Source organism: Sinocyclocheilus anshuiensis, unplaced genomic scaffold (genome assembly GCF_001515605.1).
Source record: "Sinocyclocheilus anshuiensis isolate Anshui unplaced genomic scaffold, SAMN03320099.WGS_v1.1 scaffold310, whole genome shotgun sequence".
NCBI classification, from domain to species: Eukaryota; Metazoa; Chordata; class Actinopteri; order Cypriniformes; family Cyprinidae; genus Sinocyclocheilus; species Sinocyclocheilus anshuiensis.
The window spans coordinates 311,911-327,212 of NW_015547638.1; the positions used below are offsets into that span (position 1 = coordinate 311,911).

A 15,302-nucleotide genomic window follows, 5' to 3' on the forward strand; every position below is an offset into this window, starting at 1 on the left:
ATGAATGGCCGGTAACTTAAAAATTTAGTAGCCAAATTGGCTGGTGAGTGAAAAAGTTAATTTCAATCCCTGCTCACCTGATATGTTGTCTTCATTCAACCCTGCTGTAAATAATCACTGCTTTGAGTTCAAACTTACTGTCTTGTCTGAGTTCTCTGTATCCAAATGAAAGGAAAATGTATCTACAATTATATTTAGATTTCTATACTCAATAATCTATACTCAAGAACGTCTCTAGGTTACGTATGTAACCATGGTTCCCCGAGGGAACGAGACGCTGCGTCGAGATTCGCTTTGGGAACAATCAGCTCCTCGAAAGCTGACCGTGCATGCTCCGCTCCTAAACAAACAACACACAGATTGTGTGTATCCCCCGCTGCCAGATAGTGTGGGCAGGGAGGCACACAACGTCTGTAATGCCGTTTGCTCGCCATAGATATTAATTTAGACTTTGACATATTCTTTTGAATGCTTGTGGACTGACAGACAACAGTAAATAGACTGGCACATACACAGAGCGCTACTGAAGAGCAGAAGCTAACTTGTGCTCTGCCGGATGCGCTTTTATACTTCCTGGCGCTCACGTCACCCCGCTCGTGACGTCTCGCTGCTCCATTGGATTGATTTTACACGTGCTTCAGAACGCGGTCACGCAGGGGCGTTCCCAAAGCGACTCTCGATGCAGCTCGAGTTCCTGAAGGGGAGCTATACTCAAGATTTATAGAGACATTTATATACAATATAAATATCAAATATGCAATCTCAAAAGTATTGCCAGACACTACTGAAATAACATTTTAATAACTTATTTTCCACTTTCTTGTAACTTACTGAATATACAGACATGCCCAAGGATACAAATGACTTCATTTACTATCAATTTCTCTCTCGCGCTGCTGGAGGCTCCTGGTGAAATGACATTTTGATTATTTCCATAGCTGGATAAATAAAGTGCTGAATAAATGTTTCCCTTTTTCATTAGGCTTCTGTACAGAATATGGTCTGTTTCATCTCTTTGTTTTAAAGATTATATTTTCACTATAGTATTTTTATATTGGGTTTAGCATAATTTTCTCATGATCATTACATCAGAGACCTTACAAGGAACATATTACCTTCTGATTCATAAACTTTTATCAACATGTGATGATATGCAGAACAAATCACAAGCCCAGCAGTCTCTTACTGCAGCTATAATTTAGCTATAATGTGTAATGTATTTTCTCCTACAACCTGAAGTGCCTGAAAATAAATAATTGTTAAGACTAGGAAATAATCAGATACAAAATTAGACGACAATAAAAAATAGCAATCTTTATTTTTTCCAAATCTACAATAATAAGATAATTTACCTTCTGATTCATAAACTTATCAACATGTGATGATATGCAGAACAAATCACAAGCCCAGCAGTCTCTTAATGCAGCTATAATTTAGCTATAATGTGTAATGTATTTTCTCCTACAACCCGAAGTGCCTGAAAATAAATAATTGTTAAGACTAGGAAATAATCAGATACAAAATTAGACGACAATAAAAAATAGCAATCTTTATTTTTTCCAAATCTACAATAATAAGATAATTCTTACCTTATACTACAACAAAATACAATGGGTGTACAATATTCATAAAATAATCTGTTTTAATCATATTTCTGGCCATTCGGGACATGACATTGCTCAATATTGGTTGAATGGAACATTATAAGTCTTTGAGATTAGGATGTGGTTTCCCTTTATTATGGCTGCAAAATAAAATGATTGACACCAAGAATTTTCTGACAGCCAGGACTGAGACAACCATGTCATTTTTTTCAATTGTTATGTAAATCATTAGGCAGCACTGGGTGGGATTGTGGAACCTGAGACTAGAATCAAAACTGTCCCCATTTTTAATCAGTATGCATAATCTTTTGGTAAAAAACAACAACTGTACATAAGAAAAATAAGTGACAGGTCATCTGCAAATAGGCTAAGATATAAATGGCATCCACATGGTCAGAACTATTCCTTTAAATAGACAAATGGTTAGTATATGTCTCATATATTAAAAATGGCTAGCATATATCAACTTCTCCCATATTGTTCAAATATTAGCCCAGAAAATATTTGTACAATTTTGGACACTTTAGTCACACATAAAAATGTATGAACTGTCAAATCCAAAACATTTAACTAAATTGCAATGGCAAAACTTCACATTTCTTACCTATTTCTGTAATTACTTTTAAATAACAGATCTCAAGGTCAGATTTAGTGAATGTATAAAATCTGCTCCCCTCTTGTTCACATGTATATTAGTTCATCACAATAACATGCTCCATTAACATTTTATAAGTGTTCTAACACTTTATTCGAGGAAAGAAAAACCTTTATAAATTAGCGTGCTTGAGATGCCATGTGTTTTGATATTTTGCTACTGGATATAATGCAAAGACATCCATGCATTTTTAAGTGTGGCTTAAGTGTCCAAAAACATTTGCGGGAGTCAACTGCATAATTTTCCACTGACAACATGAAATACATCTATCAACAAATCATGGTCACATGTATATTATAGAATATAGATAGAGAACAGAATGGCTCAGGACTTGCTTTAGTAAATACTGACAGTTGCAAAAAAAAAAAAAAAGAGGAAAAAAAAAAAGGTTAAGTACAGGTGCTTTGGGTCACCGTGGTGCTATTCTGGAAATCTAAACATTTGACCTACAAAGGCCACACTATAACATTTGGGTAACATGATGCTGCATATAAATACATAACACTTTACAAATAAAAAACAAAAAGAACAATTAATGTCAAGGCCTTTACAATTAAAAAGCACAACAATAATTATTATGACAAAATAAATGAACAATGCTTGAAAAAAAGAAAACATGGCATGGCAACAAGTACATGAGAATTTTACAGATTGGTAAAGATACCACACAGGGCAAAGTCACTACAAAACGGGGGACACTAAAACTGCACTATGGTTATACTCAACTAAAATGTTACTCTTACAACGCTTTAATCAACATCAAAACTCTTGCCTAAAAGTGTGTGACTACACAGTCAGAAGTCCTGTAATATACTATGGATCCTTTTCCACTTGTCTTTGTTTCATTATATTTTTAAATAGTGAAAAACATGATTTATTTGGATTTTTATGCTTTAGAGCCCTTCATTTTAATACCCAATAGCCATAAAGTAGGATTTTATTCAAGTTGCAATTTAACCACTTATTTGTAATGATTAAGTGAGAGAGCTTTAAGCATGTTAAGTATGTTGAACTTCTGACAGATGTCATTTTGCAGAGCTAGTAACACATCTTTAATGAAACTCTCATTACAGAACATCACATTTTGCTACACGCTTAAAGTTTCATTATCCACAGATCGGAAATATTTTTTTGGTGTTAAAAAACAATAGTCAACAGACACAGCCAGTCAGAATAAACCGAGGAAGAGACTATTGAAAATTGAGGGATTGAAAAAAAAGAAGAGAGATGGACGGACTGATTGATGGATGGGTGGATGGTCAGACAGACATCTACATCTCATGGGAGAGGACTTCATGCTCAGGTACACTATTAGCGTGGATTGCTGTCTGCCCGTTTGGTTGCGTGTTATTCTCATTGAGTCTGCGTACGCGGTACATCTCGTAATGGATGCTGCTTGTGATATCTTTGATGTTCTGCATATGAGTTCTAGAAAACATATAGATCGAGAACACTTATATTAAAATGTATTTATTAACAAGTGAACTGTCGTTTTTTTTATACAAACACTCTATATAAAATGTAAATGTTGAATCATTGAATACCTGATGAGCAGGTCCCGCAAGTAGGCAAACTCGCAGTGTGCGGTGTTCTCAACTGCGAAAATAATAAAAAAAGATAATGATGTGGTTTTAGAGAGTAGTTTTGTCATTAAAAAAATTATTGTATAAACAGTCTGTCACCGGCTGTTTCTATATTTGCTATTGTGCTTGAAGTGTAGTAGCATCTTATTGCCACTAGATGGCAGTACTGTATCAGACAACACAGAGTATTTGAGCCGCAAAATGCTTCTTAAAGTAACATAACATTTAAAATAGGCCACTGTGAGAGTGAGCAATTGCATTGATAAAAGGAAATGAAATCTAATTTGAACTTGTTCCATTTGAGTGTGGTAAATTATCACAGCCAAATGAATCAAACTATTTTTTTTTTTTTTTTATTGATTAGTGGAAGTTAAACTAACATGTAAGGGGGAAAATGAGTACTTCTATTGTTAATCTGTCAACACTCTTCACAGATTAATGCTATTAGATTGGTTCTACCTATAACCAATGTGGAAGTTAAACTAACATGTAAGGGTGAAAATGAGTACTTCTATTGTTAATCTGTCAACACTCTTCACAGATTAATGCTATTAGATTGGTTCTACCTATAACCAATAAACTTCTACCACCCTCCTGTCCATGCAAGGTTGAGTTTTCTTATTAGTTTTGGCCACAGACTTTCTATGAGGAGGAGTAGTTTGCATGGTACATTGATTTAGTCCTTATGCTATCTATTCCTGTTGGGTGAATCAGGAATAGGAATTTGATTTGCTCTTGGCAACAAGAATAGAAACCAGGTCCCATACTGTAGACACAAACACCAGATAGATATGTGAATTTGTGTATTAGGGCTTTACGTTTAGCAATTACCTTAATTATACAGCAATTACATTTAATATATTTTGCAATTAAATTTAGTTCCATCCTGTTCCTCTCACATCATGCCTCAAGACAAACAAATGTCAAGGTTGAATCTGCTATAAAATAAAGTTTTCAAAATTTGAAAATAATTTATATTTCCTAAAGTGCATTAATTACATATTTAATTTTCTAATGCTCTAAAATAATTTTATCAAATTTTAAATATCAAAGAACAGAATTAAATACTTGTTTCTATTTTGTGTACAACATGAAAAACATAATGGCATTAAACAGTTAAACGCTCCATAATGTACTGTAGAGTAGAGACCTGCACCCAACGCAACAGGGTGCGGCGCGGGACAACTCTTGATGGGCGAGTGCGGGTGCGGGCGGGAAGAGACTCGTGTGTGTGCGGGATGCGGGAGAATAAAATGATTCGCGGGACTCCCGCAAAATAGAAATGATCTAAACATAAAATGTCTAAAACATATAAATTGTTATTTATCTGTTGCACAAAAGCAAAAAGAACAACTAATATTAACATTAAAATGATTAACGTGCAAGCTAGGCATAGTTTCTATTTATAACACGTGTTTAAAAGTTTGCGCAATGTAGCCAATCACAGACTCAGCTGTTGATTTCTGGAACGCAATGGCCAATCAGAGGTGATTAAGTTAGAATCTACTCACCGCAGTGCTGAAATTGCGTGCTCACGAATCCTCTCATTTTAACACACGAAGTGTAGACACTATGAAAGATTCATTGTGCATATATTTATTGTGTTATAACAGAGCATTATGGGATCGCGATTAACTGAGATGTCAGCTTTTAGTAATAAAGGAAGCGCGCTGCTCGCATTCTGCCATGCCAAACCATGCACGCAGCAGCCCATGCTTGCTTTTCTGTTAAAAATAACAGTGGTCTGTGATTGTGAATGGTGATGCTTAGCCTAAATAACAAATATTTTATCGGGAGCGTTTATGCTGGGATGTTGTGGAGCTTAGGAGATGTTACAGAACCATTTCATGTAAATTTCTTCGATGTACTGAAAAAAATCTATATCTATTACTTTTATGCGGGCGGGAGCTGGACAAAACATGAATGTCGCGGGCGGGAGCAGGGACCAGATAAGATATATTTCTGCGGGAGCGGGACTGAAAAATCCGTCCCGTGCAGGTCTCTACCCTTACCAAAAGGTAGCATACTTCAAGTTTATTTTAGTAAGTATACTTAAGTAAAGTTCAAGTATAGAGTCCATCACAGTTATGTGATGTTGCTCTTTTAAAAGTTTAGTTTGGCTGTTTAAATCTTGAAAATCTGTTTAAATACAGTAAAACAATCAAAGCAATGTAGGATGATGTGGACACAAGTACATACAATTCCTTACACACAACCAAATGTTTTTAAATGAAGAAAAAAAGCACAGGACTCCAATCCAACAACAAAGCTCACTGCCAGAGACGATTTGCAGATGTGATTTTGGGCAAGAAAAAGTCAAATTGAAGGAAAGTGTTGTGAGAGAAGCTGAATGTTTGTGTGTGCACTACCTTCTACTGTCCCCCATCTTGTTTTCCTGCCCAGAAGTCTTTTTCCGTTGACCTGATATTCTTGATCACTTCCCACCACAGCAAATGGGATCATCTCCTAAAACAGAGATCACACGAAAACATTCAATATACAAAAGCAACACTTGGAATTACAATATACAGTAAGGCAGAAAAAGAAGACATAAAAGCCCACTTCATGTACATGAACAATCTCTTTTTAACAAATACCACAGTATCAGTGATTGAGTTATAGAGATAAAAAGTGACAAGTGGACATACCCTGATCTTCTCATTAACAATTCTGTCCTCTGCATCCTCATCAAACTCTTTTTGAGGATAGACATCAATTTCATTGGCTCGCAAGTCCGCTCTTATCTGCACAAACACACACACCAGAACGAATCCATGAAACAGTGTTTAGTTCCTGGTTCATCTTTGGAGAATATGTGCACACTGCATAGAGTGTGCATAGAGTGTGCATCCACAGAACATTAGGTCGTTTAAAAAAAAAATAATGTTCTTACTAAACTTCATGACTGACTTTCTTTTATCAAACACAGAATAAATATTAAAGAATGTACTGGTTGCCCTTTTCCATGCAATTAATGGAGACTGGAGCTTTCAAGCTTAAAAACGATGGAAAAGCATCATAAAAATTGTTCATTCAACTCTATATATTTCAAATCATCAGAAGCTATACAGTAACTTTGTGTTATGTACAGACGAAAATGTCACAGTGAGTTTGATAATGAATTAGTCCTATTTGTAAATGAACCATTTAGACTTTTTCCATAAATGAATGTGAGTGGCAGTTTGTTTTTTAGTCATTTTGTCAGTCATAAGTTTGGAACTAGAAGCATGACAGAATTTATTTCATTTTTGGGTAAACTTTTCCTTTAATGACATATTCTGCACTGTAAGGGTCACCGTGCTTTTCAGATGTCAGATTGAATAATCGTAATCCGACTTCAGACCTCTGGCAGTGAAGATTTAAACTGGCCATTGGGAGCATAATGAAAAGAATACAGTGAGAGAGCTTTTAGCCAGCGGGATGCTTTAATGAATGACGACGAATCAAAACTACACCCTTCACTGAATCCACTCTGAGTCGGTGTTTGTTTTCATTCTCTGCTTCCATGTGGGTGATGTCATTAAACATTAAAGCAAATAAACCAGACAAATTCAGCAACTCCACATCAATGTTCACGAGGTTGAAAATAGTGTCACCCTACTCTCCTGTCATGTCAAAGACCTTGTGGGGTGGAGGAAAAGGATCTAAGGATTGTGCGCTGACCACACAGCCAAACATAACAGTTATGTACAAGCCCGAAAGGCTTCTAGAGCCTGGGGTTTGTTCTGTTTGGCAGGTAAAGCAAATGTTAGGAGGAAACAGTAGCTTGGACACCCACTGAGTTTCCTCTGGCAGCTTTTAGACACGTAAAATCAATAGATGTTTTGCAAGGTGAAGTATGAGAAGGATAAAGTTGCCTTCACCCACAACAAGAGCACGATGCAAACATGTTCATTGAATAAAAACATGAAGTAATAATACAAATAATACATGCAGCTGAATCTCTTCAGTCACTCTTTAATTACTTATATGAAAATGAACATAAAAAGAGCTTGATACGTGCAGTCTTTATGATCTCTTCTTACTGCTGGACAGCCGGCTATTGCTGTACATTAAAGGGATAAGACATCGATTCACATGTATGTGCTGCTTTTTTATGGCAAACCTCCATGTACCAACTCTAGCTGCCCACTGCTGGATCTATCCTGTGAACTGCCTCCAGCCTGTGAAGTACTGCCAAGTTACAACTTAAGTTGAGGTCAAATAAAACACAAAGTGCCTCACCGGCCCGTGAACCCAAAAAAGATTCAACATAAAATTACTCAACCAGATAAAAGACTTTCCCTGCATAATTAAGAATGTCCAAGCAGGATTAAAGATATTTCCCATATTGATTCTACAAATTATGGGCGGTTATAGAAATTACTTTCAAATGTAATGAAGCACAGCTCACACAGAAGTCACTTTCAAGCCAAGCAGTTTTCTGTTGGTCAACACAGCGAATCCGCATGACCAATAAGGTTGGGCGATGTCTACAGTGAAACATTGTGATGGACGATGACATCGGGGGGCGGGGTTAGGGGGTGTGCCCGAAGCGTGAATCCGTTTGCAGAAAGGCACGGAAAACAAATAACGCGTTATACAGCGTCACTAAAGGTACATGGTTAGCCGCTTGCTAGCGGTAGACTGTTACATTACAGTACATGAAAGTTCACTTACCACATACACAGAGTAAGGAGAGATGACTGATAGGACAATGGCGAATGATTTGCAGATACTGAGCACCACTGACAAATATCTAATCTTGTAAAATGTGCGGTAGGTGTAGCATAGTGTAGCATCGTGTGATCGCGAATCTCGAAATTGAAAGTGAAAGTAAAATGAGAGCACGCATTCGATAGCGGTTTCAATGCCCTGCATATTAGTAGCGGCTCCCTGATGCCCGCAATTTATATACAGTAATTACCCAACGATATAATTGCAAGAGAAAGTATTGAAATCTTTTTTTTATCCTCCCATCTCGTAGGCTATTTATTCCATTTAGGGGTTCCGTAGTACACTTAATTTCCTTTCCGAACACGGAATTGGGATGCGGCGGATTGTGGGGGGTATGGGGGGGGAGATCACGATGCCGGTTCAACATCGTGATGACTGTCAGCCATAGACCCAACCCTAATGACCAACTTCTGTTTCAACTTCAGTTTAGTCTGCTACTGTTACAGAAGTTTAAGAAATGCCATGAGAAATGCCCATAAAGAAACAGTTTTGCACCAATTCACACCATCAGGAAGGCGATTCCCACAGATATTTACACAAAGAGATTTCCACAGACATTGTGTGATGGCAGTTTGTATTGAGGTTAAATACTTGAAAAAATAAATCATTGTTCAACTGGTGTAGCCTCTGGATGAGTGAGGCAAACTATCTTCAAATTAATGGCAAACATGCCAGATGCTCTCAAATAAATTATTTTTGTCGTTCTATTATGACCTTAGGTGACTGATACAGACAAGATGAAAAATAATTTTACAAGGTGAAGAATCAAAAGATCTAATAAAAACTCTCATCATATGGTTGGAAGAGATTCATTATCTACAAGCTGAGAGATTAATTGCTTACAGTACCTTCTGTTTGAAGAAATCTCTCTCCTCCAGGGTGAGTGTGTCTGCCTTGGCGATAACAGGAACGATGTTCACCACTTTACTTAGGTGTCTCATAAACTCAATGTCAATTGGCCGCAGACTAAAACAGAGAAGACAGCAATGCAGTGAGACCCAAAATGGATTAATTAAAAACCAAGTAAAGTGTTAAATAGAATGGTCTCTATTCAATAACATTTAAAACAACACAGTGTAGCAGTTGCTTCAAACTTAAGCATCACATTCTAATATTGTAGGTGCAGCACAAATAATCAAGGCATCGAATGATTGACCAATATGGAGAATTTATTACAGAAGGTAAAAGGGTTACAAAAATGGAACAAATATACATGTCATTATTTATTCACCCTAATATAATTCTTATTTTTATATCTTATAGCAGAAAGTATAAAAAAGGAAAAAAAATAAAAATAAATACATAAATTTTGTGGTCTGTAGCAGAACAAAAATCATAGTTTGGAACAACATGGGGTAAGAAAATATAACTAAATGCACTGTACATTTTTGGGTGAACTATGCCCTTAAGGATATGTTGAACTTTCTTCAGTGCTTGTGACTTTGCATTACTTATACTAGAAAACACAACCAGCCAGCATGTGTATTTAAGTCTGCTTTGTGGAGTGTTTATTTGGAGTGTGTACTGCATCCACAACCACAAGGCACAAACAAGTAGCACTGACATCTTTAATGGCCAGATATCCGGGTCACTCAGCTCACATAACACACTGCATTTGGCCTTTTTTAACAAACTAGAATGAACATGCACAGAGCCTCTTAGTCCCCAGGACAAAAAGATGTCACAATCTGGGCTTACAAAACTATCACATGGTGAGGACTGCAAAGCTACAGGGCTTTAAATATTTCGCTGAGTGCTATAACACGCAAAATATACACGTGCATAAACAAAAAGCCCTGTGAGGAATTACGTGCATCGATGATTACATGCCTATTTGAATATATAACCATTATATAACCACACAGTGACAAAATATAGTGCATTAGTAAATCCACAAAACTGTAACACATTTGTGGTTTTGTATATGCTTAAGCACATACATACAGAAATGTGTCTAGGGTGCAATATTTGAATTAGAAGCTGTATCTATGTGGCATACAGAAGTGAATAAACTCAAATCCTTGAGTTTAAATTGAGATAGTAAACAATGTATTTACAAAACTGTACATTGTTTTACATATAATATATTACTTGTACAGTGGGGAAAATATTTATTTGTTCCCCTGCTGATTTTGTAAGTTTGCCCACTTACAAAGAAATGAAGGGTCTGTAATATATAATGTTTTTGTATTATATATGAAGACTTCAGATGAAAAAAACCTCTAAGTTCATCTGATTTTTTTCTTTCTTTCAAATAAGCATTTTTTATCAGGCTCCTATGTGTTGGTTCAGTAATTTAACTTTAGTAACTTTACTTAAATTTAAGGTTATTAGTCCGTTAATGAATGCCTTATTTTCAAAAATTCCCAATGTTATTTTCATAGGAGCCTCATAAAAAATATTCATTTAAAAAAAAAATCTCAGAGGGACTTAGAGGTTTTTGCCTCTTAGGTCTTCATGTGATAAATTTATTTGATAACTTATAAAGTTATAAAGATTTTATAAGATTTTATTTTTCCATTTTATTTTAATTTTAATCAAAGATTTTATTTTTCAGTTTTAATTATCATTAAAGAACATGCTATGAAACACACTGCATATGGGCTATTTACAGAAACATTTGATGGTATTAATTACAAATCTTTGGTAGGTCAGAACAAAGGTAATTTTTTTTTTATTATTACATTTAATAAATTAACTTAATAGATTAATAGATCATTGTGAACACAGTATTTCCCATAAGAAAGTCATCTGTTTAACCATTTTGTTTAACCAACAAAATGAGCTGAAGTAAAATCATCTTCCTGACATTCTAATTCATATTTAATGCCCAATGGGTTGTAGACAGTACCCTATTTCACTTAGGGTGGTCATTTTCCTTGTGTAATTTACTTCAGTTTATTTACTCGTGTGTATTTGAAAGGAAACTTAATACATCATCAGATGCACATAACTTGCACAAGCCCTGGCATGGGAAAAGCCAATTTGATATTTTAATCACCTACCCCCATCTGTGGGTCTCAACTTTCTTTCATAGAGGAAGGAGTCACCATTTGTGGTGGACACTTCTTGTTTTACTTCCTGTTTCCCACAAAACTACATGGAGATGGCTAGCCACCAGAGTGCGACATCCACTAATGAGATTATAAAAGTTTCCACAAGGTCTCAAAGGGTCTGTGTGAAATGTTCAAGAATGTACCTTATGGCAAATTTGCAGCCAGTGCTGACATCTGAATCTGGGCTTTGATCAACAACTAAAGGGTTTATAATTCGTTTCTACTTTTCTGAAAACATGATGATTTAAAAGTAAAGAGCCAAATGCTGACAGTGGTATTGTGGTCTTGAAACTTAAATAAAAACATCTAATTTTACATGCTAGACCATCCCACTGCTGATATATTCAGACTGCATTTTTCAAAGCATAGAACTTCCTCACTGTGGAATTATGGCACAGCAACCAACTGAAAAAAAAATGCACAGCTATATGTACATTAACATTCTGCAAATGAAATATGAAATATGACAGCTATGTCCATGAACACTGACTGGCTGATGGCACCACATGAACAAACAATTTAAAGTTTTGTGTTTGGCTAAAACCCTTCCGCTACCATCACCAGTGGGCCCAATGCCCCTTTGGCTCCACCCATATTTCCCACTATGCATTTCCCCTATACTCTTGAGGTGAATGGGGCTGTTTCCAAGACAAAATTTCAAACACAGGAACTACAGTCTGTGTGTACTCATGTTATGTGACATGTGGCAAGACAAGCAGCTGTTCAGATATCTTACAAGCATGCAGCAGCTGTGAGACAGTGTCTAATAACAGTGTGCACACACACAAACACACACTTGTGGAAGGAAATACCCTCTTTAAAAAACGTAACCCTGCCCCCCCAAACTTCCTCTCCCCTGTGCAGACAGTACACACATACACATATATACCTAGAAAATGAGAACGGAAACGAACCCACTCACAGGACCACATGTAATTTCCCCCTGGCCCCATCACACTCACACACAAACACTGGTTTGCATGACTCCCATTTATGCAAGTGAGTTAGAAAACTATAGCAGACAAATAGAGAGGGATAAAGGATATATATGACCCTATTTACACCTGATATTAAGATGATTTTTTTGTTACAAGAGGTGCGTTTATGCTTGGTAGTAATGTGTCTCATGTGACCACTTCTGATCGGTTTGTGAGGAAAGGGTCTCCAATTTCATTACTAACTACATCAGTTTTGTTTTGTTTATTTATTACATTTTTTTCTTAAAAATGTGTGCACCATTTTTCCTAAACACACTTCTTTTATCTGCAAACATGTTTGCCAAGCAGAATTTACAAGTATTTTGCTCAAGTTCCTGTATTTACTAAATCTTCCAAATGCAAAAAAAAAAAAAAAAAAAACCTTAACAAAACCGCACATTAGTGCAAAACTTGCATTGGTGGATTGACAGAGTAGGTGGCTAATTGCTGTTTACCAGGATGCATTAAGATGGATTAGTATGTTATACTAATAATGTGGTCCAATATAGTTTCCAAGATGGTGGTCCAAAACGTTTTGTACCACTTTTACTTGTATTGGATCATCCAAAGCAGATAATAATAAAAAAGTGTAAATAGGGCCTACACTGTAGGCTAAAAAAACTTTAGGTTCAGGACTTTTTGACGACTTTTCTTAAAACATAATATAGTAAATTGTATAAATGATGGTTTATTTGAGGATCCAAGTTTAATGAGCTTGCATTTTACGTTAATCTGAGCATTAATATTACATAATAGTGACCAATGTTCCCTCTAAGCTGAAGAAATAATGTGCCGCGCACACGCAAAAATGAGTTGGGAAAGCCATTTGATTGTATTCTAATAAAAACGAAAGAATTGCAATGATCGGGTAAACCACTATAAAGTTGATGTCGCTATAGAGTTAGAACCGGTGAATGCGGTTTACAGGTTTCATAGAAAGAGAATGATGTACGCCAAATGAGTTGCTGTAGAACCCGAATACTTCAGTGGTTGCGGACGAAATAGCTCAAATCGAGAGCAAACGCAAACGCAATGATGTGAAATAAAACGTCCTCGTGTAGAAGAGTGGCTTGATTAAGTGCTGGAAATAGCGGATGATGGGCACAGAACGGTAACAAAACTCAGAGACATTTACAGTCACACACAGGTGTATTGTGCAAACTACTTCACAGGGATGTTTAGATAGCTATAGAAGAATTCACGTTCACGTTTTTTTTTCCTTTGAAAATATTTAACTTGCAGATCTCAGTTTAAATGCTTCGGTTTGTTTTCTATTCTCTTCTATGAGTTTAAATGCTTCAGTTTGTTTTGATATTATATTATATTATGTTATGCCTATATTATAAACGGTTCCCACGCTTCTTGAAAGTACTTGAATTTCAGATATATGGATTCAAGGTCTGGAAAGTAGCTACTTGAAAACAAATATAGGTCCGTGAAAGTGCTTGAATTAAATTTGAAATACATTTTGTTTATGGCGCTATTTAAAAAAATTGTGCTATATGTTCTGTCAAAGACCGAACAAGCGGCACTAATGATTGGGGGTGGAGATGGGGGAGCGCGAAAAAAAAACGTGAGTGTCGACGCGCAGCCTAGAGCCCTGAGCGGGACAGTTTTCTTAAGCCCGCTCCCCCTAAATTTCTGAGCATTACCGCCCACTCCCGCAACGTGTGTGTCACGCTCCCGCAAACATTCTTATTGTCTTATTGTATATATTGCATCAACGAAAATAGTTCCAAATATAGTAACAGCTGAGCCGCTGCGCATCTCTAAAAGCAAACACAGTCGAGTTTCATTCATGAATGAAAGTGCGTTTTTGAACGAATCTAGTGAGTCGCGGCGCGATGCAACGCAATGCGTAAAAAGACAGTATAAGTCATTATAATCAGTAAATATGTCCCCACTGGATGCTACAAATACCTCATTTGTCATGGGTTTTATTGGTTTTGTCTCGTCGCGCCGGGACACGGCATGCCATCACACGCTTGAGGTATTCGGCCAATCACAACGCACTGGATAGCTGGCCAATCAGAGCACATCTCGCTTTTCAGAACGATGAGCTTTGTAAAAATCGATTATCATATCAACAAGGCCCTGCTATCTAAGCAAACATAATGTAACAATAACAAAAACCTATGTTTGGTATTTGTTTGAGTTTAAATGTAATGTGTTTGTGTGTGTGTGTGTGTGTGTGTGTGTGTGTCTCACCAGTGTCCAGTAGGAGGAATAAAATATATGCAGCAGTGGACTCGTGAGTCTGGAATCCTCTTCTTCCTTTCGATGTTGATCTCTTCCTGTAAATACTGTTCGTACTGTGCATTAATGAACTTCATGATGGGCTGCCAGCTACAAACAGATCAGACAGATGGGGAGACACCAGGAAACACATGAGATCTAACAAGACTAGAGGTCGACCGATAGTGGATTTTGCCAATACCGATAGCTAGGATGGACCACACTGGCCGATACCGATTAATTAACCGATTTTTTTTTTTAATGGATATTGAACAAAAACTAAAATAGTGCTTTATTAAAAAAACAGTACTGAACCATACTACTAATCAAAATAAAAGCGCAGAGCTGAGTCTAGGGGAACTCACCGGTATCACACACACTCCGGCCGCATCGCGTTCAACTCGAGCAGCGGTCTAAAACAGTTTATTTAATCACCAAACGGACACAAGTTTACTTCAAGAATGAACAATGAGGCA

General features: G+C 36.6%; 1 protein-coding gene across 1 annotated transcript in view; it reads right to left on the minus strand.

Annotated features, from left to right (window-relative positions):
- Window positions 1-1,534: 1,534 nt before the first annotated feature.
- Window positions 1,535-15,302, minus strand: part of LOC107701839 (septin-9-like) — a 14,869-nt gene continuing 1,101 nt past the window's right edge. Inside the window, exons 3-8 of the mRNA XM_016503971.1 lie at window positions 14,800-14,937; window positions 9,407-9,524; window positions 6,491-6,586; window positions 6,212-6,308; window positions 3,804-3,855; window positions 1,535-3,687 (exon numbers count right to left, since the gene is read on the minus strand). Of these exons, the coding sequence (XP_016359457.1) occupies window positions 3,531-3,687; window positions 3,804-3,855; window positions 6,212-6,308; window positions 6,491-6,586; window positions 9,407-9,524; window positions 14,800-14,937 (658 nt within the window). The 3' untranslated portion in view covers window positions 1,535-3,530. The remainder of the gene's footprint in view (window positions 3,688-3,803; window positions 3,856-6,211; window positions 6,309-6,490; window positions 6,587-9,406; window positions 9,525-14,799; window positions 14,938-15,302) is intronic.